This window comes from Hyperolius riggenbachi, chromosome 1, assembly GCF_040937935.1.
Source record: "Hyperolius riggenbachi isolate aHypRig1 chromosome 1, aHypRig1.pri, whole genome shotgun sequence".
NCBI lineage: Eukaryota > Metazoa > Chordata > Amphibia > Anura > Hyperoliidae > Hyperolius > Hyperolius riggenbachi.
This window is the reverse complement of record NC_090646.1, coordinates 606,830,263-606,853,693: the sequence shown is the minus strand read 5'-3', so window position 1 is coordinate 606,853,693 and position 23,431 is coordinate 606,830,263. Positions and strand designations below refer to the sequence as shown.

The window sequence follows — 23,431 nt, the reverse complement described above, 5'->3', positions numbered from 1 at the left end:
CTGAATTTTATAGCCAGGAGCTCACCACTTCTGAGATTGTGTGTTTCCCCTTTCGATAATTTTTTATTAACCACCTGTGGTGGGAGGCCTTTGCGGTTTGGCCTCACTGTCCCACAGGCACCAGTCTCTGCAGAATATAAAAATTTGAAAAGGGGAATGCTGGTGTAGAAGTTATCCACGTACAAATGATAGCCTTGGTGGAGGAGTGGGTTGGCTAGTTCCACCACAATTGTCCCACTGGTTGGCATGTATGGTGGGCACCCAGCTGGTTGCAAATGGCTATCTTTGCCCTCATACAGGAAAAAAGAATAGGTGTAGCCAGTGCTGCTCTCACATAGTTTATAAAATTTTATCCCATACTTGGCAGCCTTACTTGGAATGTATTGTTTTATCCCTAATCTGCCATGGAAGGGTAGGAGGGATTCATCCACTGCAACCTCTCTCTCTGGGGTGTACACCTCGCTAAATTTTGTACTGAGGTGGGTGAGGATGGGCCTCAGCTTAAAAAGCTCGTCATGGCCAGGATCACCTTTGGGGACATTGTCCGAATTGTCGGCAAAGTGCAGGCACTTCATAAGAGCCTCATAGCGCTGCCTGCTCATGGAAGCTGGAAACAGGGGTGTTGCGTGCATAAAGTCCTTAGACCAGTACAGTCTTATTTCTGGCTGTTGGAGTATGCCCATGTGTAGTGTTAGGGCCAGAAACACCTTTAGCTCAGGTATGGTGGTGGGCTCCCATTTCTCAGCCAAATAGCAGGTGGGCTTCTGGGCAATATACTGCTGCGCAAACAAATTAGTTTGCTCCACAATGTGCTGCAGCAAATCATCACCCACAAAGAGCTGGAAGAAGTCAGCAGGCCTGAAGTTGTCAGTGGGCACTAATATTTCGCTTGCCCCTGTAAAAGGTGGGATGTTGGGTGCTACAAGGTTAGCGGGTGACCAGGTACCCCGAATTATGTCCTCAGGTACCGGTGGGCGTACCTGCCTTTGCCTGGTTCCCCTTCGGCCTCTGCTGCTAGCTGCAGCAGTGCTACCCACTGAGCCCCCTGCGGTGGCATCTGAAGGGCCCTGGACAGTGGTTCCCCTCTGGCCTGTGCTGCTAGCTGCAGCTGTGCTACCCACCGAGCCCCCTGCGGTGGATTCTGAAGGGCCCTCACCAGTGGACTCATCATCCCTCCTGAAGCGGCGAGATGGCTGCCCAACGCTCTCTGAACTGTCAGAATCTGACTCAGAGCTGCTGCTCGTTGGGTGCCATTTGCTCCCTGAATCGTCCCCACTGCTGCTGCTCTGCTGGAGGAAGGCGGCTGCCTCCTCAACAGAATACAGTCTCCTCGCTATAGTAAGCAAAGGGGATAGATAGATAGATAGATAGATAGATAGATAGATAGATAGATAGATAGATTAGATAGATGGATGGATGGGAGGGAGGGATGGATGGGATGGATGGGATAGACAGACAGACAGATCGATCGATCAACCGAGCAATTGATCAATAACAGAAAGATTTTTTTTTTATGAAGATGAAAAAAAGGATATAGATAGAAAGAAAGTATAGATAGAAATATCAGAGAAAGGGTAAAAGAGGGGTGAAGAAGTACAGAAAAGTACTAAGAAGTACTAAAAAGTACTAAAATAAAACAGAAAATCAGTAAATGGCAAAGGAGGGGGAGGATAAGGGGTTAATAAAAAAGTATGGGGATAAAATTTTATTTAAAAATATAAAAATCCTACCACAATCACAGTCTTTCTCCCTCACAGCTCCTGTCACCTCTGAATGCTGATTGACAGCAGTCTGAGGTGACAGATGAGCTGGGAGGGAGAAAGCAACTTTGTTTACAGACACTACAGGACAGATCATTGTTACTGGCTTGTAACAATGATCTGCCTTGTTACTGGCACTTGATTGGCCCAGGGACTATGTGATTCCCTGGTCCAATCACCAAGCCGCGGGACCCGACGTGCGCGCGCAGCGGGAGCGCGCCCGCTCGCACACAGCAGCAGAGTTACAATGTAACTTATTAAAACGTCCTGTTGCCATTAATAGCGGCGAACATGACGTTTTAATGCGTTACATTGTCCCTAAATGGTTAAATAAAAGATAGCAACTGATTTGCATTTCATTGAGTGAAATAAGTTTTTGAACCCTCTAACAATAAAAGACTTAATACTTAGTGGAAAAACCCTTGTTTGCAAGCACAGAGGTCAAACGTTTCTTGTAATTGATGACCAAGTTTGCACACATTTTAGGAGGAATGTTGGTCCACTCCTCTTTGCAGATCATCTCTAAATCCCTAAGGTTTCCAGTCTGTCTCTGTGCAACTCTGAGCTTGAGCTCCCTCCATAGGTTTTCTATTGGATTAAGGTCTGGAGATTGACTAGGCCACTCCATGACCTTAATGTGCTTCTTCTTGAGCCACTCCTTTGTTGCCTTTGCTGTATGTTTTGGGTCATTGTCGTGCTGGAACACCCATCCACGACCCATTTTCAGTTTCCTGGCAGAGGGAAGGAGGTTGTCGTTCAGGATTTCACGATACATGGCTCCGTCCATTTTCCCGTTAATGCGATTAAGTTGTCCTGTGCCCTTTGCAGAAAAACACCCCCAAAGCAAAATGTTTCCACCCCCATGCTTGACGGTGGGGACGGTGTTTTGGGGGTCATAGGCAGCATTTTTCTTCCTCCAAACACAGCGAGCTAAGTTAATGCCAAAGAGCTCTATTTTGGTCTCATCAGACCACAGCACCTTCTCCCAGTCACTCACAGAATCATTCAGGTGTTCATTGGCAAACTTCAAACGGGCCTGCACATGTGCCTTCTTGAGCAGGGGGACCTTGCGAGCCCTACAGGATTTTAATCCATTGTGGTGTAATGTGTTTCCAATGGTTTTCTTGGTGACTGTGGTCCCTGCTAATTTGAGGTCATTAACTAACTCCTCCCGTGTAGTTCTAGGATGCTTTTTCACCTTTCTCAGAACCATTGACACCCCACGAGGTGAGATCTTGCGTGGAGCCCCAGAGCGAGGTCGATTGATGGTCATTTTGTGCTCCTTCCATTTTCGAACAATCGCACCAACAGTTGTCACCTTCTCTCCCAGCTTCTTGCTAATGGTTTTGTAGCCCATTCCAGCCTTGTGCAGGTCTACAATTTTGTCTCTGACATCCTTGGACAGCTCTTTGGTCTTTGCCATGTTGGAGAGTTTGGAGTCTGCTTAATTGATTGATTCTGTGGACAGGTGTCTTTTATACAGGTGACTAGTTAAGACAGGTGTCCTTAATGAGGGTGACTAATTGAGTAGAAGTGTCTAACCACTCTGTGGGAGCCAGAACTCTTAATGGTTGGTAGGGGTTCAAAAACTTATTTCACTCAATGAAATGCAAATCAGTTGCTATCTTTTATTTAAGGTTATTTTTTCGATTTTCCTTTTGATGTGCTATCTGCCAGTGTTAAAATAAACCTACCATTGAAATTATACTGTTCTGAGACTTTTCATTTCTTTGTCATTGGACAAACTTACAAAATCAGTGAGGGGTCAAATAATTATTTCCTCCACTGTATGTATTGCTGAGTGAAAACGGATCCGATCAATCATTGATAAGATCCGTTTTCACTATGTGAAATGTGCCACGGACTGAGCCATCCAGATCCGGTGAAGCGGAGACTGGATCGAGCGGATCCTTTTGACTCAGAACGCAGATGTCAACCGGACCTAAATCAAGGGAAATGATCAAAAGATGCAATTCCCAAACGAGTAGCTATGACTGACATCCTTCTCCTTTGATGGACTCTCCTCTGCATACAATTAACCCTGGACCTGAACTCTTGCACAGGACAGAAGGAAATGCACCATGTGTGTATTTAGAGAGTTTAACCTGTCCCCCTCATCTGTGACTAATCATGACTGTAATTTGATCTCTCAGCTGCGTCAGCTGGCTGCCTCGGCGAGAGTAGCTAATTTGTAAACACAAGATGTTAACCCTATGTCTGCTTTCATGAAAGCAGGAAGTAGACACACTGCAGATATTTTGCCGGATTTCTATCAGTTGTAACAATGAAATGTTTTTCTTTTGAGGTTATTATGCCGTTGCTTATCTCTTAGAGAGGAGGGGAAGTTTTGAGTTCAGGTCTGCTTGAAGCTTTGTTACTCAGAATCAACACTTCCATCATCTCTGGTCACTTCCCTTTCCCCCTGTATAACCGGTGTGCTATTTGTTAGCTTGTTTTGGTGCTCTTCTACTCTAATATTCATATTATGTAATAAGCCACTGGTGAGGATTTATTCTGTATCAGAGTCACCTACTCTTCTTACTCACAGGATAATAAGCCTCTTCAGCAGCTACACAAGAGAGTAACTTTGTGGTCCTACCTGCGAGTACTCTTCTTGTCTGATGGATCTTCTGCTGATTGCACTGAGGTCTTGGTGTTTCCACTGGAGTCTTTTTTCAGTTTTTTGGATATGCGATCTTTCATCTGATGCTTCTCATCACTATCGATTTCCTCTTCATCTTCTTCACTTGTACTCTCCTACGACAGAACAGCGATAAAAAAAAATCTTAGCATAGACCAGCTAGGCCAACTTCTCCACTAAATATAGCTCCTTTTTAATCTAGTGGGCAAATTACCCCCTGGCTAGCACCGATGCATGGAGTCGCCTCATGGTATTTTCTACTCTTTTTCTCCAGTATTACCTTTACTGTTACTGCTGCTGGCACAGTGGCAGCTGCTAATCAGTGGCTGCTACTGCTGGTGGCATAGTAGCAGCTGCTAATCAGTGGTGGTTACGGCTGCTGGCACAGTAGCAGCTGCTAATCAGTGGCGGTTACTGCTGCTGGCACAGTGGCAGCTGCTAATCAGTGGTGGTTACGGCTGCTGGCACAGTGGCAGCTGCTAATCAGTGGTGGTTACGGCTGCTGGCACAGTGGCAGCTGCTAATCAGTGGTGGTTACGGCTGCTGGCACAGTGGCAGCTGCTAATCAGTAGCGGTTACGGCTGCTGGCACAGTGGCAGCTGCTAATCAGTGGCGGTTACTGCTGCTGGCACAGTGGCAGCTGCTAATCAGTGATGGTTACAGCTGCTGGCACAGTGGCAGCTGCTAATCAGTGGCGGTTACTGCTGCTGGCACAGTGGCAGCTGCTAATCAGTGGCGGTTACTGCTGCTGGCACAGTGGCAGCTGCTAATCAGTGGCCGCTGCTAATTACTGGCGGTTACTGCTGCTGGCACAGTGGCAGCTTCTAATCAGTGGCCGTTTCTGCTGCTGTTCCCTGCGTTTGGCACTACAGCCACGCCCTGCGGTCCACATGGAGTTAACAACTGTGGAGAGCTTTGGGGGCCACCAGAAATGCCTCAATGAGCCACATTTGGCCCCCAGGATGGACTAAAGACATGCTTGCTGTAGGCAAATAGCCAGCAGGCAGGGGATACTCATATCTCATCAGTACATGCAATATCAGTATTGCACTCCTCAAATTGTGCTGTTTATATATATATATATATATATATATATATATATATATATATATATAAATAAAAAACAGGACAGCGTGGTTTGGCGTCCTGAGACCGCCTGCAACCGCCGGCTCGTGCCACCATACATCCCCTGGCTGCCACAGTATTGGCCTGGATTTCGGCATTATGCACGATGTTCCTCACCTCTGAAGCAGGATTTCTCTCCTATGCAGTTCATATAAGCACCGCTTGCTAGGGTGCTGGGAGTCTGCCGCTGGCTACAGAAGGGAGCTGCATTTTCCATTGGACATGTTCACCGCTTGTGCAGAGTAGGAGCTGACGTGATACCACCTCGTATGGTACTGTATGCATTGCCTTCATTGTTCTGGAATATGCTTTATGTTCATCTCTAATCCTATACACTGGCAGCATGCAGTGTCTGTCGCTCCTGCTTACCCTTTGATGGACTCTGCTGTGCTTATACAGTGGTGTGAAAAACTATTTGCCCCCTTCCTGATTTCTTATTCTTTTGCATGTTTGTCACACTTAAATGTTTCTGCTCATCAAAAAACATTAACTATTAGTCAAAGATAACATAATTGAACACAAAATGCAGTTTTAAATGATGGTTTTTATTATTTAGTGAGGAAAAAAAACTCAAAACCTACATGGCCCTGTGTGAAAAAGTGATTGCCCCCCTTGTTAAAAAATAACTGTGGTTTATCACACCTGAGTTCAATTTCTGTAGTCACCCCCAGGCCTGATTACTGCCACACCTGTTTCAATCAAGAAATCACTTAAATAGGAGCTATCTGACACAGAGAAGTAGACCAAAAGAACCTCAAAAGCTAGACATCATGCCAAGATCCAAAGAAATTCAGGAACAAATGAGAACAAAAGTACTGTAATTGAGATCTATCAGTCTGGTAAAGGTTATAAAGCCATTTCTAAAGCTTTGGGACTCCAGCGAACCACAGTGAGATCCAATATCCACAAATGGCAAAAACATGGAACAGTGATGAACCTTCCCAGGAGTGGCTGGCCGACCAAAATTACCCCAAGAGCGCAGAGAAAACTCATCTGAGAGGCCACAAAAGACCCCAGGACAACATCTAAAGAACTGCAGGCCTCACTTGCCTCAATTAAGGTCAGCGTTCACAACTCCACCATAAGAAAGAGACTGGGCAAAAACGGCCTGTATGGCAGATATCCAAGGCGCAAACCACTTTTAAGCAAAAAGAACATTAAGGCTCGTCTCAATTTTGCTAAAAAAACATCTCAATGATTGCCAAGACTTGTGGAAAAATACCTTGTGGACCGCCGAGACAAAAGTTGAACTTTTTGGAAGGTGCGTGTCCTGTAAAATCTGTCGTAGAAGTAACACAGCATTTCAGCAAAAGAACATCATACCAACAGTAAAATATGGTGGTGGTAGTATGATGGTCTGGGGTTGTTTTGCTGCTTTAGGACCTGGAATGCTTACTGTGCTAGATGGAACCATGAATTCTACTGTCTACCAAAAAATCCTGAAGGAGAATGTCCGGCCATCTGTTCGTCAACTCAAGCTGAAGCGATCTTGGGTGCTGCAGCAGGACAATGACCCAAAAGACACCAGCAAATCCACCTCTGAATGGCTGAAGAAAAACAAAATGAAGACTTTGGAGTGGCCTAGTCAAAGCCCTGACCTGAATCCTATAAAGATGTTGTGGCATGACCTTAAAAAGGCAGTTCATGCTAGAAAACCCTAAAATAAAGCTGAATTACAACAATTCTGCAAAGATGAGTGGGCCAAAATTCCTCCAGAGCGCTGTAAAAGACTTGTTGCAAGTTATCACAAACGCTTGATTGCAGTTTTTGCTGCTAAGGGTGGCCCAACCAGTTATTAGGTTCAGGGGGCAATTTCTTTTTCACACAGGGCCATGTAGGTTTTGAGTTTTTTTTTCTCACTAAATAATAAAAACCATCATTTAAAACTGCATTTTGTGTTCAATTATGTTATCTTTAACTAATGGTTAACGGTTTTTGATGAGCAGAAACATTTAAGTGTGACAAATATGCAAAAGAATAAGAAATCAGGAAGGGGGCAAATAGTTTTTCACACCACTGTATCTGCAGCTTACTATTGCTCTCTGCTTATGCTCTCTGAACTCTGTGCTGGAAATTAAGGACTGTAAGAGAAGTTTATCCTGCTTTCTCCTCCCGATCTATATGGCTGTTGTGCCCTGCTGGACTTTGTCCTATATATCATTGACTGCCTATTCCAAACTTGATTCTCTAATTGAGGAACTGTTTCTGGGGACGCCCTATCAAAATTAGTCTCTGCATAAATATACATTTAATAGAGCAACTGCTATTACCAGCACCAGGTGGCCAGGTGTGAATGCTGCAATATATGTGTGGTATGAATGGGCGGTATGTTGGCGGCCATTGGGCTGCTTATTTTTAATTTGAATGTTTTATTTTTTATAAGTGTGTGTACTTTATTGACATTTTGATAATTAATAAAAAGTTTTTTGATATTTTTCTAAGAATAGTGCCTTGTTGTTTGGAGTATATGCCTTGCTTTAGCACCTCCTAAATTGTTTTGCTATATATATATATATATATATATATATATATATATATATATATATATATATATATATATATATATATATATATATATATATATATATATATATATATAATTATTTTTATTTTTATTTTTTTTTAACTACAACTGTCTTTTCAGTGGCCAAAAACCTATCATTTTTTTTACCAAAGAGAGGAAAAAAGCATTTTACGCCTTTTTAATGTCCAAAAGGATGCCACTGAGAGAGAGCAAACAAAAATACACAAGTAGGAGCGTAACCAAGGCAACCATCAGAAGTTTCATTCTTACCTTATCACTTTCGCTGCTGGACTGAGAAGAAGCTTTTGTGCTGCAAAATAGATTTTCTCTTTTTATTAAACTGATTTTTATCTGTGGCAAAAATAGAATAGGCATTTATTTCAGTGAGGTAACAGTTTTCAGTGCAGATTCTCATAAACCTGAGTAGTGAGATCAACATAGGGGAGGGTGGATATTACACTTTTACCAAGTCAAACCCCTCAGGCTAGGTTCACAGCAGGACATAGCAGTGCTGCGTTATAACATTTTATAACGTAACTTACCGCACTGCAATGAAAAGTGTATGCAACGTTCAAAGTGTGACGTTAGCATTGCATAGTAATGTGTAGCGTTATGGTAACGCCCTGCTGCAGTGTGTTACCTCTACACTCACACGTTACCAGGTACAGGAAAGCATGCTTTTTATTGCCTGTATGCTTTACTGTACCTATTTTATGCAATGGTAACACAGCGTTAATGGTATGCAACTGATTAATTTTCCTGGCTGTAAGCTTAAATTCTAAATTCTGCATCAATCTGCTTTTATGGTATGCAACTGATTAATTTTCCTGGCTGTATGCTTAAAGTGAACCCGAGATGTGTTTAAAGAATGTTATCTGCATACAGAGGCTGGATCTGCCTATACAGCCCAGCCTCTGTTGCTATCCCAAACCCCACTAAGGTCCCCCTGCACTCTGCAATCCCTCATAAATCACAGCCATGCTGTGAGGCTGTGTTTACATCTGTAGTGTCAGTCTCAGCTCCTCCCTCGCCTCCTGCATAGCTCCGGTCCCTGCCCCCGTCCCTTCCCTCCAATTAGCAGGAGTTCTGCAGGAGGCGGGGAGAGCAGCAGACTGGAACTATAGAGATAAACACAGCCAGCTCTGATAAGCTGTTTGTCAGCAGCGTGGCTGTGATTTATGAGGGATTGCAGAGTGCAGGGGTACCTTAGGGGGGTTTGGGATAGCAACAGAGGCTGGGCTGTATAGGCAGATCCAGCCTCTGTATGCAGATAATATTCTTCAAACCCACCTCGGGTTCTCTTTAAATTCTAAATTCTGCATCAATCTGCTTTTATGGTATGCAACTGATTAATTTTCCTGGCTGTATGCTTAAATTCTAAATTCGGCATCAATCTGCTTAATTATAAGTGTTAATAATTGGGGCTTTTTCCTGTGTTACCATTTGCCTATTTCAATCCATTAGTCACAATTTGCATATCTTTAGACTGGCCCTGCCCCTGTGTGTCTAGAGTCTAGTATATTCACAGCTGCAATCAGTCTGCTTGTTAGCATCTATCTAGTCAGGCATATATTAGCAGATCATATAGTCAGCATTGTATACATTTAAGGGTATTAATTTGAGGGCTCATTTCCACTATAGCGAATCCGCATGCGTTGTCCGCATGCGGATTCGCACAGCCAATACAAGTGGATGGGCCTGTTTCCACTTGTGCGTTGTGCGGAGTGTTTTTGTGTGCGGGGAAAATCTGCACGGCAGAGCCGTCAGAATTCGCTCCCCGCACACCGCTAAGCGAATCGCACACAATGTATCTAATAGGGAAATCGCATGCGGTTTTGGCATGCGTTTTCCCCTGCGATTTCGCATGCGATTTCGCATAGGAGGTAATGTTAATTTACACAGGCAGTGACATGGTTAAAATCGCCCACCTACTACCCTATGCGAAATCGCATGCGAAATCGCGGGAAAAACCGCATGCAAAAATCGCACCCGCATGCGATTTCGTCAGCGGTGATTTCCCGGCGATTCCGCACCAGAATTGAGCCAGAAGGGAACAGAAGTGAACTAGCACAAAACTCTGGGCTGTTGTTCATCTACTGATTTTCTACACCCTGCATAGAAGTACCTTCAATACCATATTGAACATACAGCCAGCTAAATTTAAGCACTGCACACCTACTTACCAAATTACTGATGGTTTCACCGTGCTTCACCAACCACACCACTGCTGATCTTCGCTGGCTGCTCCAGTGCTAAACTCCCCACCAACTGATCCATCGCCGACCTCCAGATAAGTTACGTCATTACCAACCAGACACCCCATCTACCAATCACACACAGCTGGATTTTTTTTTGTCTTCATTGATGATCTACCAACTTCACTGCTGATCTCCTATGGACTGCGCCTTACCAGATTGATTATTGATGCAACTTTGCTGAACCCCTTCAGCCACATCATTGGTGACATTTATCTCATCTTGGTCTAACTGCTGTCCCCCTGTCTATGTTTCCACTCTCCACACCCTATCCTACCTTATCCCTTCAGTGTAAAATGTACCCCTTCCCTCCTATTAACTCCCTGACCCCTCCACCATTTCCCAGCTATCTCCCTCCCCATCACCACATGCTCTACCTCCACCTCCTTCTACACCTTGTCCCCCTTCTGTTTCCCCGCACCCTCTCCCCTTCTATCCTTAGACTCCCTTTTGGCCCTCAACCCCCATGCACCTCACTTCCTTCCCCCCCACACTCTACTTCCCCCCCCCCCCTCGGCATAACCTTATTCCTATCCATCCTACCCCTAGGCATTCGCTCCCTGTTTCCTGTGGCCTCTGGAATTCCAGGTCTACCCGCAATAAGCTGCTCTCTGGAACTCGCTCCCTCCAGCCACCAGACTCGCCCCCACCTTTAATACCTTCACACAAGCTCTCAAGACTCACCCTTTCATGCTCGCATACCCCCCTACACCAGCACCATAATATGTTCTGTTAGACACCCTCTCAACAGATACACCTATTGTCTCCACCCCCACCCTTTAGATTGTATGCCTCAGGCTCTCCTTCTTAGTGTTTCCAGCTTGATTATGCAATCTTACTGACAATCACCCCTTTTGTGGACTAGAACAATCTCTATTTTGACCTATGACACTGTATTATCAAATAATTTGCATGATCTTGTTTTGTTGTGAGTTTCCTGTATGTCCTACCTTGTATGTTAACCCTTTTATCTATTGTGCAGCGCTGCGTAATATGTTGGCGCTTTATAAATACAATAAATAATAATAATAATAATAATGTGCGTTACCACTTTTTTTTAGTTGTGTTACATTGTAATGTTACATTGCGACTTAACGCAATGTTCTGTAAACACAGGAAGTCCGCACCCTTGTAAATAAGGCTGGAGTGTGCTAGGGTCAAATGCAACATTTACCCAGACCAAGAAAAGAAACCCTGTAGCAAGTACCACTCAGAATTTGTCTTAAATGCAATATAAAAAGATCTTTATTATACAATGATCCACCAAATGGGTATATATACACAATAGGGAGAATTCCCAAACAATTAAAAACACTTAAAGAAAACCTGTAACGAGAAAAAGTTCCCCTGGGGGTACTCACCTCGGGTGGGGGGACAGCCTCCAGATCCTATTGAGGCTTCCCTCGTCCTCCTGTGTCCCACGGCAGCGGCAAAAAAGCTCCCGGAATGGCGGGGATGTAAATATTTACTTTACCGGCTCCAGCGCAGGCGCAGTATCGGCTCTCCGCTCAGAGATAGGCGGAAATAGCCGATTGCTGATGGTCCGCTCTACTGTGCAGGCGCAAGTCTCCTGCGCCTGCATAGTAGAGCGGACCCGACGGAGAACGGCTATTTCCGCCTATATCCGCGCGGAGAGACGCAACAGCACCCCCGCTGGAGCCAGGGAAGGTAAATAAATGTAGCTTGTCAGGCTGGTCGAGCCAGGATGTTACAGAGTCTCTTTAAAACATCCCATAAAAACCCTCCATGCTTATATGATGTGTTGCAATAAACAATTTGTTACATACAATAGTATGTTATGAACAACACTAGGAGCTCTGTATAGTGCCCCCAGGCTGTGTAAACCCGGGTTCAGTATATCAGTGCAAAATACAGTGCTATATATAGCTCAGCCAGAGTTAATTCCACTATATACAAGATTTGGGGTTTACCATGGGGCTGCAGCTCAATCGTGCAATAACATCTATATATTTGTTACTATGTGGGCCAGTGAGTTGGCGCAGCCAGTAGATACTACAAAGATTAGAAGAATTTCATAAATTGGCCATAGGCACCGTATCATCCCCCTAATGACGCCCTGAAGAAGAGTCATGTGACGCGAAACGCATTGGTGGAAGTAGCCTATCGCCGCCGCACCATGATAGCCAAGCGTCCCCACTGCCTGAGCTGACACAGCTAGCCGGCGTGAAGCTGGAGTGTCCCATGTGTCTGTGCGGACATCCGCAGTACAGCTATGCCACACACAGGGACCGTGAGTGACTAAGGCTGAACCGGCCCTCAGTGAGGGGAGCAGGAGCTGTGTACCCACTGCCGCCAAAAAGGAAAGTTATAAACACCTAGAGGGGAGAAGACACGCTGATCCAGATTGAAGCATTGCACTCTGATGGCCTAACGCAAGTATATTGGTGCTGATGCATGACTCTATGTGTGACTAATGGAAGAATGATGCCTGAGTGGCATTGCTTTATCAAAAGCTTATAAGTGTTTTGCACGGTTTCTGTCTTAAGCCGACCCACGCTTGCTTGCTTGCTGCAGCTTGACTAATGCTTTAAGGACTTATCTCCATTAGGGGGAAGCAGCTGCTGTGTGGATGGTCATTTGCTGCTGTGTGTCAGTTAGGCAGACTGGGCTTGAGTGCATGGAGCATAAGAGTCCTTTTGACACACTCCATGCACGCAAGCCTAGATTGGACATCTATGGGGGATGAGGGTTGGCCCCTTGGTTTTTAATGTACTGAGTTCTGCGCAGAAACAGTTTTTTAATGCTATCTGTGGATTGGTTCCTGAAAGGAGTTTATCTGTAACGTTTATTGATAGTGCAATAAAGAGTAAAATAATGGACTAGGATGATACGGTGTACATAAAGGGAAGAAAAGTACCCAATATACAGCACCAGACCACTCAAATATATATTCAAATTGAAAAAATCTTTATTTGATGAAACCTACTATAATTAAAAATGATAAAAATCACCACATGGTGATAGCAGCGGTATCCATGAATATATTAATTAATAACATTACCCTATTAGCACATTCCCTCCTATACAATAAATGTGATTCTTAGGATGGTGCTTTTCCTTTCTGTTTAGTCATAACTAGGATGATACGGTGTCTATGGCCAATTTATGAAATTCTTCTATTCTTTTTAAATTCCACCATATGTATGTGACATATCAAAAGAAAACATAAACCATATACGTCCACATTTGTGGAATAAAGTGCTAACTTAGTGCAAAACCACATAAATTAAAGGGGAACTGAAGTAAGAGGTATACGGAGGCTGCCATATTTATTTCCTTTAATCAATACCAGTTCCCTGGCAGCCCTGCTGGTCTATTTCTCTGCAGTAGTTTCTGAATAACACCAGAAACAAGCATGCAGCTAGTCTTGTCAGATCTGACTTTAAAGTCTGAAACACCTGATTTGCTGCATGCTTGTTCAGGGGCTATGGCTAATAGTATTAGAGGAAGAGGATCAGCAGGTATGCCAGGCAACTGGTATTGCTTAAAAGGAAATAAACATGGCAGACTCCATATACCTCTCTTCAGTTCCCCTTTAAGAGCATAATGCATGTAGATGGATGCTAGAAATAAACAGCAGTGCAGCAGCCCACAGATAGAGTGCAAAAAGAAGAAGGTATACTCAGCCCAGAGTCTGGTGAATATGGGGCAACAGAGCGGCAAGGAGAGACGGAAGATCCCCTCTAACAAACCCCACTAGTTCCGCGGGCGTGGCCCTGCTTTATCAGGGAGAGGAGAGACAGTCTTCTTTGCAGCTCTGTTGCCTGATATTCACCAGACTCTGGGCTGAGTATCCCTACTTCTTTTTGCACTCTATCTGTGGGCTGCTGCACTGCTGTTTATTTCTAGCATCCATCTACATGCATTATGCTCTTAATTTATTTGAATGGTTTTGCACTAAGTTAGCACTTTATTCCACAATTGTGGACATATATGGTTTGTTTTCTTTGATGTTAAGTGTGTCAAATACATATATTGGAATTAACGCAATTTCCTACTGTGTACCTAGACTCAAACATTTCACTCACACCAGGTAATAATGCACACCACTTACTGATGCTTGGCATTGTGCGCTGCAAAGCACTGCTATGCGGTGTGTTGCAGTCCTGTTTCCTGGATGTGCAGTCCTACCTCTCCTCGCACACCATCTCGTGCACATGTGTTTCCTGTGCTACTGAGATTATCTTACTCGCTATGGTCATCCTATCCCCTGCCGCTCCTCTCTGGACTCAGCATGCTGGTAACTGGTAAAAGAGCTTTGCTTATCCAACAGCAATAAGTATACATGATGGCCACATTGGCCCTGATTTATTAAGGCATCTATATATCCAGTGGCGTAACTACAAAGCATGGGGTCCCCCAGCAACACCTTGAAGGGTCCCCCAATGTTCATGCTCCTTTCCTTGCCTACGCTTGGTGACCTTCGCGGTCTGGGGACCCATCTTGCAAGGGTCATAAAACAAGCGTGGCCATCATAATCTGCATGCCCATAACATGTGTAGCCATAAAAACACCTGATCTGGAGGGCGGTGCCCTTTATTGGAGGGAATGAAGTAGTAGTTAGGGACTCCTTACAGCTCTGGGCCCTCCTGCAGTTGCAGGGGCTGCTCCCCTGTAGTTACGCCCCTGTATATATACCTCTCAGTTCAGGTGTGATTTAAAGGACAACTGAAGCGAGAAGGATATGGAGGCTGCTATATTTATTTCCTTTTAAAGAGACACTGAAGCGGGAAAAAAAGTATGATATAATGATTTGTATGTGTAGTACAGCTAAGAAATAGAACATTAGGAGCAGGGACATAAGTCTAATATTGTTTCCAGTACAGGAAGAGTTAAGAAACTCCAGTTGTTATCTATGCAAATAAGTCATTGAGCACCACGACTTACAAAGTCACAGAGAGCTCTGTGTTTTGAAAGCTGGTTATCTCAACTGTCAGTCACTATATTGTTTTTTCTTCTGCACAGGACAGGTCAAAAGTTCACAGCCTGCTCTGTAAAAATCATTTAGAATGATGAGTAGTGTGTAAACTGCAAATATTAGAGAATGATGCATTGTTATAAAAACACTATATAACTGAAAATAAAAATATGAGAATATTTTCTTTGCTTCTAATATTCTAGTAATTATCAGTACCACACAAACAATTCATTATATCATTTTTTTTCGCTTCAGTGTCTCTTTAAAGAGACTCTGTAACAACATTTTCAGCCTTAGTTCTTCTATCCTATAAGTTCCTTTGCCTGTTCTAATGTGCTCTGGCTTACTGCAGCCTTTCCTAATTGCACAGTGGCTGTGTTATCTCTGTTATATGATCTAATCTGTTTCCTTCTGTCGGCTCTGTCGGGCTAAGGCTTGAATGTGTGGAATGTGCAGGGCTGCTTGTGATTGGAAAGAAGCGATACACACCCTCTGCAGGCCCCCTGCAGGCTCTGTATGACTCACACACTCTGCTTATGTGAGCCTATCACAAGCTGATTAGTTTGTTTGTAAACACTGCCTAAAACTGTTAATTACAAGCCAGGATTGCAGCAGGGAGTGGCAGAAACAGCACAGAGGGGCCCAGGAGAACATAATGAATAGAATGGTATGCTTTTTGCTGTAAAAATTTTAGAGTACAGATTCTCTTTAAGCAATTCCAGTTGCCTGGCTGTCCTGCTGATCCCGTCTCTTAATACCTTTAGCTATAGACCCTGAACAAGCACCCAGCAGATTAGGTTTTTTGACATTATCACTAGATTAGACAAGATTAACCACATTATTATGGTGTTATTCAGACACTACTGCAGCCAAATAGATCAGTAGGGCTGCCAGGCTACTGGTAGCGTTTGAAAGGAAATAAATATGGCAGCCTCCATATTCTTCTCACTACAGTTGTCCTTTAAGACAGTATGTGGGTGGCCCCTCCCAACCTTTGCAAACTAGGAGAGGGTGCTCTCTTTTTCTGTAACCCTTCCTATTCCAACCTCTAAAGTAAGTTAATGCTGATATATTTTGTAATCTTACTTTTCAACAACTGGAATGGCACTTAGTCGTGGATCATCCTTCAGAAGATCGTGGCTGCTTTTACTCTTTCCCTTTAAAGTCTGCAAAAAATAAAAGACACCCAATATTTATTGTCTTAATGACAATGAGCTCATGCAGGTCAGGCTGTAGACTACTGGGCTTAGGCATAGGAAAATTAAATCAGTTTTATGAATGGATGTTTTATTTGAAACTTTGTGAACGCTTTTTATTACAACTTTATTTTCCAAATCAATGTCTAACATAACACAGGCGGACACCTTGTGTTTTGAGAAATACTGTTCAACGTGATTTGCAAACAAAGTGTTTATGGCAAGAAATGGCAATGTGAAGTCAGTGCTGTCATCAGAGAGACTGTGAGAGATAAACATTTGCAGATAATAATGCATGGAGGCAGTATCATAGCTTAGGAGCTCTGGGCCCCAGTGCAAGTGTTACATTGGGCCCCCTCAAGAACTCTATATATAACTATTCATATGACGCACCAAAGCCTGCCAAGGGCAGCTGCAGCATCAGAGAGGTGTAGGCTGAGAAGGAGAATAGTCTTCCAACACAAACCTCTGACCCGCCGCAATGCTGGGGACTCCCTGTACAGTGCCCATGCAGAAGGGGACATGGGGGGACAAACAGATGACACAGGGGGGCACAAAGGGGCATAGAGGATGACATAAGGGGAACACATGAGGACACAAGGGGACAGAGGAGGACAGAGGGAAACACAAGAGGTACAAGAGGGCATAAGGTACAAAGGGGGCATAATCCACAAGATGCCCCTTTACTATGGATGCACCAGGTTTAGTATATATTTTTTCCCCTGGATTTGTCCTCTAAACCTGGGTGCATCTTATAGTCTGAAAAATACGGTAATCAAAGCACATATAGAGATGATCATTATCAGCTAAGTACTTATAAAGAGCTAATAAAGCGGCTCCTACTGGGCTCCTCTGGTGCAGGTGCGATGGTGTGGTTTCTTCCTCTGCATCCACTATTGCTACACCACTGCATGCAGGGGATCTCAGTAAAGGGGATCTCTCTGCTTTAGAGAGGTGGTGATTTTAATAAATGAGCGATTACCTCGCTGACTTTATTCACCTCCTCCTCTTCCTCCTCAGCTTCTTCACCAAATGAGAGTAAATTGAAGTTTCTGTACAGAAAAATATATAAAGAATCAAATAAGTTATAAAGACAAGAAAATGGTGTTAAAGTTTTCTGCTTACCAAATCACATCGTTTTCACCGACACCATTCAAGACCGTAAATACATTAATTAACCTCCCTGGCGTTCAATTGTTGTGGACTTTCGTCCGCGGGACGGCTATTTTTTTTTTTTTTTTAAAAACTTGTTTTAAATCATGTAGCGAGTACTAGGCTAGCTACATGTGTCCCCTGATTGCCCCGGTGCTGTGTCCCGCCCCCGATCATTGCCGGCTATATTTACCGCTCTGGGATCCCGTGAGAGCCAAAATGTCTTCATTCAGCTTCGGTCGTCGCTATGGCGACGATAGGACATGACGTCATGCGCAGTCCCGATCCTCGCCATAGAGACACCTGGGGGTGATTTTAAATGAAACCCTATGGGGCAGTGCAAACCTGCATATGAACTTCCTTACATTAAAGTGGATCCGAGATAAACTTTGCATAATTGTGTTCCTTTCATATAGTTTATAGGGCATTCCTCAAGCCAAATACTTTTTTTTTGTTTTAATACTCTAATTCCCTATAAACTAAACAAGCCTCGCCCACAGCTTTTTAGAGTGCCTTGGTACTGTAGCAAGGGATTATGGGAGCTCAGTCTGGGCAGGAGGAGGTTACTAGCCAGAGATTTCAGAGGCAGAGAGGAGGAGGGAGGAGGAGGAAAGGGGAGTGAATTTGTCACATTACACACAGGCAAGCTGATAGCATCTCCAGCCCTCAGCCTGTGACAAACAGAACATGGCTGCCCTCATTGTATCACAGGAATAAATAATCAAACTATTGAAGCTGTTTGCAGCTAGATTTGCTGTGTAAACTATCTAAACTTTAGATAAGATGTATAGACCAGTGGTGCCCAACCTTTTTTTGCCCGAGGGCCGCACTTTATATTAAGATAAATTTTGCGGACCGGAACACATACATACAAAATTGAAATATAACGCTTTAACAATTTTCTAGTAACAGTTAACATGGTGTTGGAAAAGGAAAGAAAAAAATGGCAAACCAAGAACTGTTGTACTCACCGTTTGATGCCCATTTTCTGGGTTACCTGGGTGTGTGTGCAGAGGCTTTCTGGGTTATTAACCCCCCCCAGGTCCCCCCCCCCCCCCCCCCCGCCGCCCAGCACAAATGCTGTGTGAGCTGAGGGTAGTTGAGGCCTACTAGGCCTAGCCGCGCGGGTGAAGGTCAGTGTGAAGCAAAGTTTTTTTTCAGCTTGACCGGCTGGTAGGGTGTGATGTCGCACTGTCCCCTGAGATGAGAGGCGGAGCAGTGGCAAATCATCTGGGAAAGGAGAGCTGGAGCACGTAAGGAGAGCCAAAGCAAGAATTCTTGCTAAGGAGGAGGATCGGGGATTGCGTTATAGGTTTCTTGGGTTCTTTGCAGTAGCACTGTGATTATTATTGTTATTATTATTTAGTATTTATATAGCGCCGACATATTACGCAGCGCTGTACAGTGTATATATATATATATATATATATATATATATATATATATATATATATATATCTTGTCACTAACTGTCCCTCAAAGGAGCTCACAATCTAATCCCTACCATTGCCATATGTCTATATTATGTAGTGTAAGTACTGTAGTCTAGGGCCAATTTTTAGGGGGAGCCAATTAACTTATCCGTATGTTTTTGGAATGTGGGAGGAAACCGAGTGCCCGGGGGAAACTCACGCAGACACAGAGAGAACATACAAACTCTTTGCAGATAGTGCCCTGGCTGGGATTTGAACCAGGGACCCAGCGCTGCAAGGCGAGAGAGCTAACCACTGCGCCACCGTGCTGCTGTGATAGTTAGACTCTTGCCCAATGGTTGCTGCAGGAACCTCCCTCCAATAAGAATAAGGCTGATTCCTATTGTAGGGTGGTTCCTGCAGCAACCAATGGACGAGGGTCTCTTACTATCACAGCGCTACTGCGGAGAACGTGACTACTGTGTAAACCTATGACATAGTATGACACAGTCCCCGATACTCCTCCTCAGGACACTTCCGCGGGCCACAAAAGTTGGCTTCGTGGGCCGCAAATGGCCCACGGGCCTTAGGTTGGGCACAGCTGGTATAGACAATTTATTTGTTATAATTAGTTTTTCATCTCAGATCTGCTTTGAGCTTTGAGATGCTTTTTTAAAATTATTTTTAATCCAGCATATCCAGGTATTCTGTATTTTTATCACTGTACAGCCTGCATTAGATGCAGGTTGATTTGTAGACCCGAGAAGACCCATGCAGAAAGACTACTTTCAATTACTCTAGACAAAATTAATAAGACTTTTAAATTACTACCCAAATAATCTTTTCTGACAGACTGCATAAAATTGCATATATAAAAACAGATTACAAGTTCCCAAGTTGATATAAAAGGCAGTTATAACTAGAATTATAGATCTATTATAATAACCATGAGAAATGGCTGTTGTAAATAGGGAATTTGTAATTCTTTTCTTTTTTTTTAATCACATGCTGCTGGGTTGTCGGGTAATTAAATCCGATCCTGGGATCGCGAGTTCCGTGCTGTTAATGAAAGTCTGTGTCTTTCTGTGATTGCACCGTGCAATCCAACGCGACAGAACACTAAAGTCACTCATGAAACAAACAGCAATTGTTGGCTGACTATTAAAGAGGGTGGAATGTATTATGGATCAAAATTAATGGGGAAGCTGATTGCATTCTGTTATTTAGCCAAGCATAAATGGACTGTAAACATGGCTTTTATCAAAAAGACTAGGGCATTCTGGGTAATAGCCAATTACATACTTGTGTCAGCTCTGTGCTTGGTTGATGCTCTGAACAAGACAACATAGCACAAGTAGTCCCCGACTTACGAACGCCCGACTTACGAACGACCCGCCGATACGAACGGCATGGATTCATCGTTTCCTTGGAAACAAGCCAAAATATTTCTTTTTTCTAATTGGACTTGTAGTGTTTGAAAAAATCGTTTTTCAAAACTTAAAAAAAAAAAATGGCTTTTAAACTTGTATAAGCAGGCACAGAAGGCAGAGGTGACACACAGGGGGACACTGGAGACGCAAGGGGGCACGGAGGAGCTACAGGGGACAAAGATAGCACAGTGTTCCGACTTAAGAACAGATTCAGGTTAAGAACGAACCTACAGTCCCTATCTTGTTCGTTAACAGGGGACTAGTAATCATTACGGGTTATAGCAATTTAAAGGGATACTGTAGGGGGGTTGGGGGAAAATGAGTTGAACTTACTCGGGGCTTCTAACGGTCCCCCGCAGACATCCTGTGCTGGCGCAGCCACTCACCGATGCTCCGGCCCCGCCTCTGGTTCACTTCTGGAATTTCAGACTTTAAAGTCTGAAAACCACTGCGCCTGCGTTGCCGTGTCCTCGATCCCGCTGATGTCATCAAGAGCGCACAGCGCAGGCCCAGTATGGTCTGTGTCTGCGCAGCACACTCCTGGTGACATCAGCGGGAGCGAGGACACGGCCGTGCAGGCGCAGTGGTTTTCTGACTTTAAAGTCAGAAATTCCAGAAGTGAACTGGAGGAGGGGCCGGAGCATCGGTGAGTGGCTGCGCCAACACAGGATGTCTGCGGGGGACCATTAGAAGCCCCGGGTAAGTTCAGCTCATTTTCCCCCGACCCCCCTACAGTATCCCTTTAAAGTGGACCGTGAATATATTTGTAAATGTTAAAAAGCATATTTCTTAAAATGGAGCTACAGTTAACCACTTCACAACTGAGGGGTTTTACCCCTTGAGCACCAGAGCAATTTTCACCTTTCAGCGCTCCTTCCAGTCATTCGTCTATAACTTTATTACTTATCGCAATGAAGTGAACTATATCTTGTTTTTTTCGCCACCAATTAGGCTTTCTTTAGGTGGGACATTATGCCAAGAATTATTTTATTCTAAATGTGTTTTAATGGGAAAATAGGAAAAAATGTGGGGAAAAAAACATTTTTTCAGTTTTCGGCCATTATAGTTTTTAAATAATGCATGCTACGGTAATTAAAATCCATGAAATGTATTTGCCCATTCGTCCCGGTTATTACACCGTTTAAATTATGTCCCAATCACAATGTTTGGCACCAATATTTTATTTGGAAATAAAGGTGCATTTTTTTCAGTTTTGCGTCCATCCCTAATTACAAGCCCATAGTTTATAAAGTGACAGTGTTATACCCTCTTGACATAAATAAAGAGTTCAGCCCCTAAGGTAACTATTTATGTTTTTTTTTATTGTAATTTTTTTTTCTTTTTATAACAAAAAATAAATAAATTGGGGAGTGTGGGAGGTAATGAGTTAATTTATAGTGTAAAAGTATGTATTTGTATATGAAAAATATTTTGGATGTAGTTTTACTATTTGGCCACAAGATGGCCACAGTAATTTTTTGTAAATGCGTCCTGTAAGCGTCGGAAGTACGCTTACAGGAAGTGCAACGAGGCTGGGAAACTTTTTTTTTTTGTCACAGTGATCGCACTGCTTCTCATAGAAGCAGCCGATCATTGCTGGGGGGCTGAGATCAACAAACGGGAACGTTTTTTCCCGTTCATTGATCTCCGGTCGAGTGGCCGGCGGCGTGCACGAGCGCGGGAACGCGCGCACGAGCGAGCAGGAGCGCGGACAGCGGCGGTAGGTGCGTATATCTATGCTCCTGGTGGGCAAAGGGTGTTAAAAGGAGCGTATATATACGCACCTGTGGTGGTAAAGTGGTTAAAACTCCCAACAGATCAGCCACACCACAAGAATTTCTAAACATTATGATCTACTGGTACAAAGTTATTGAAAGGGTTAATAGACTAGCTTATCAGTAACATGCACACTAACTGCAGTTGATATTGTTGGCATTTCTTTTTAATAAACTGTCTTCTGTGGTGTAATATTTAAACATAACCAGACTCTAGAAATCCCAAAATGTCCCTGGGTCACATGACTGACCATAAAAAAATACATATAAAAATAAATGTTGCAACAGAAAGTATTAGAAGTTCGACACAGATCCTACTAGGACATGCATGTCAAAATTCTGGCCCGATTTGGAGCGCAAAGCTATCAAATTTGGCCTGCAAGGAGTTTCCATATTTTGCATTATGTTTGGCCCCCTCCGGACCACCAGGGAAGCTATATTGAAAGCTAAACCTAGATCACCAGGGAAGCCATGTGTGGGAGGGAGGGGGAAAGCACTAGACAGCAGGGAACTGTATGGGGTCACTAGAAACCAGGGAATTGTATATGGGAGGGAGGGGGGCCTCTAGACATCAGAGAACTGTACAGGGGAGGGAGAAGGGAGGGAGGTGGCCACTAGACATTGAGGTTGGCCCAAAACTTGGTCCTAGGAGAAGACCTACACAGATCAAATGATCATGTCACGCTTCTGCTTCTTGTGTAGACTAAAACTTCAGTGCAGCCTGTACTTCCTCACTAAACCCCAAACGTTTCAGTGCCATAGAAAAAGAATGCGTCTAGATGGGTTTTTTTGAGACGAGTGACGAGTGCATTTAATCACACTGAATGGGGCCACACTGCTCTGAGCTCCACTACAAGAAATAGGGATGTGAACAGGTCTTTTTGTTTTTGATTAAGACCTATTTGTTGTTGATTAAGAGTATGCGCGGAGGGGGCTTATCCTCACATATATATGGCATCTACGTTTTGTTTACAAGATAATATGTTCCTAGCACTTGCTTCTCCCTGTCTCCATGTTCAGAGAATTTAGCTCTGGTTTGCACCTAACAAACAGGCCTCGAAAAATATCTTGTGTTTGTTAAGGTGGGTCATACACTGGTAGGTTTTCTTTTGGCTGGTTGCACACATGAGGTTTATGATGAATTTAGGCTTCATATAACCCTGTGCCACTGTGCGGTGACAGGGTTATATGCATAGGCCCACCCCCGGCTAGTGACGTACTT

General features: G+C 43.8%; 1 protein-coding gene across 1 annotated transcript in view; it reads right to left on the bottom strand.

The window, feature by feature from the left end:
• The window catches only part of CWC27 (CWC27 spliceosome associated cyclophilin), a 217,651-nt gene that overhangs the window by 145,340 nt on the left and 48,880 nt on the right, over positions 1-23,431 (bottom strand). The window contains exons 7-10 of the mRNA XM_068249756.1: positions 17,423-17,492; positions 16,331-16,410; positions 8,321-8,360; positions 4,360-4,517 (exon numbers count right to left, since the gene is read on the bottom strand). Coding sequence (XP_068105857.1) covers positions 4,360-4,517; positions 8,321-8,360; positions 16,331-16,410; positions 17,423-17,492 — 348 coding nt within the window. The remainder of the gene's footprint in view (positions 1-4,359; positions 4,518-8,320; positions 8,361-16,330; positions 16,411-17,422; positions 17,493-23,431) is intronic.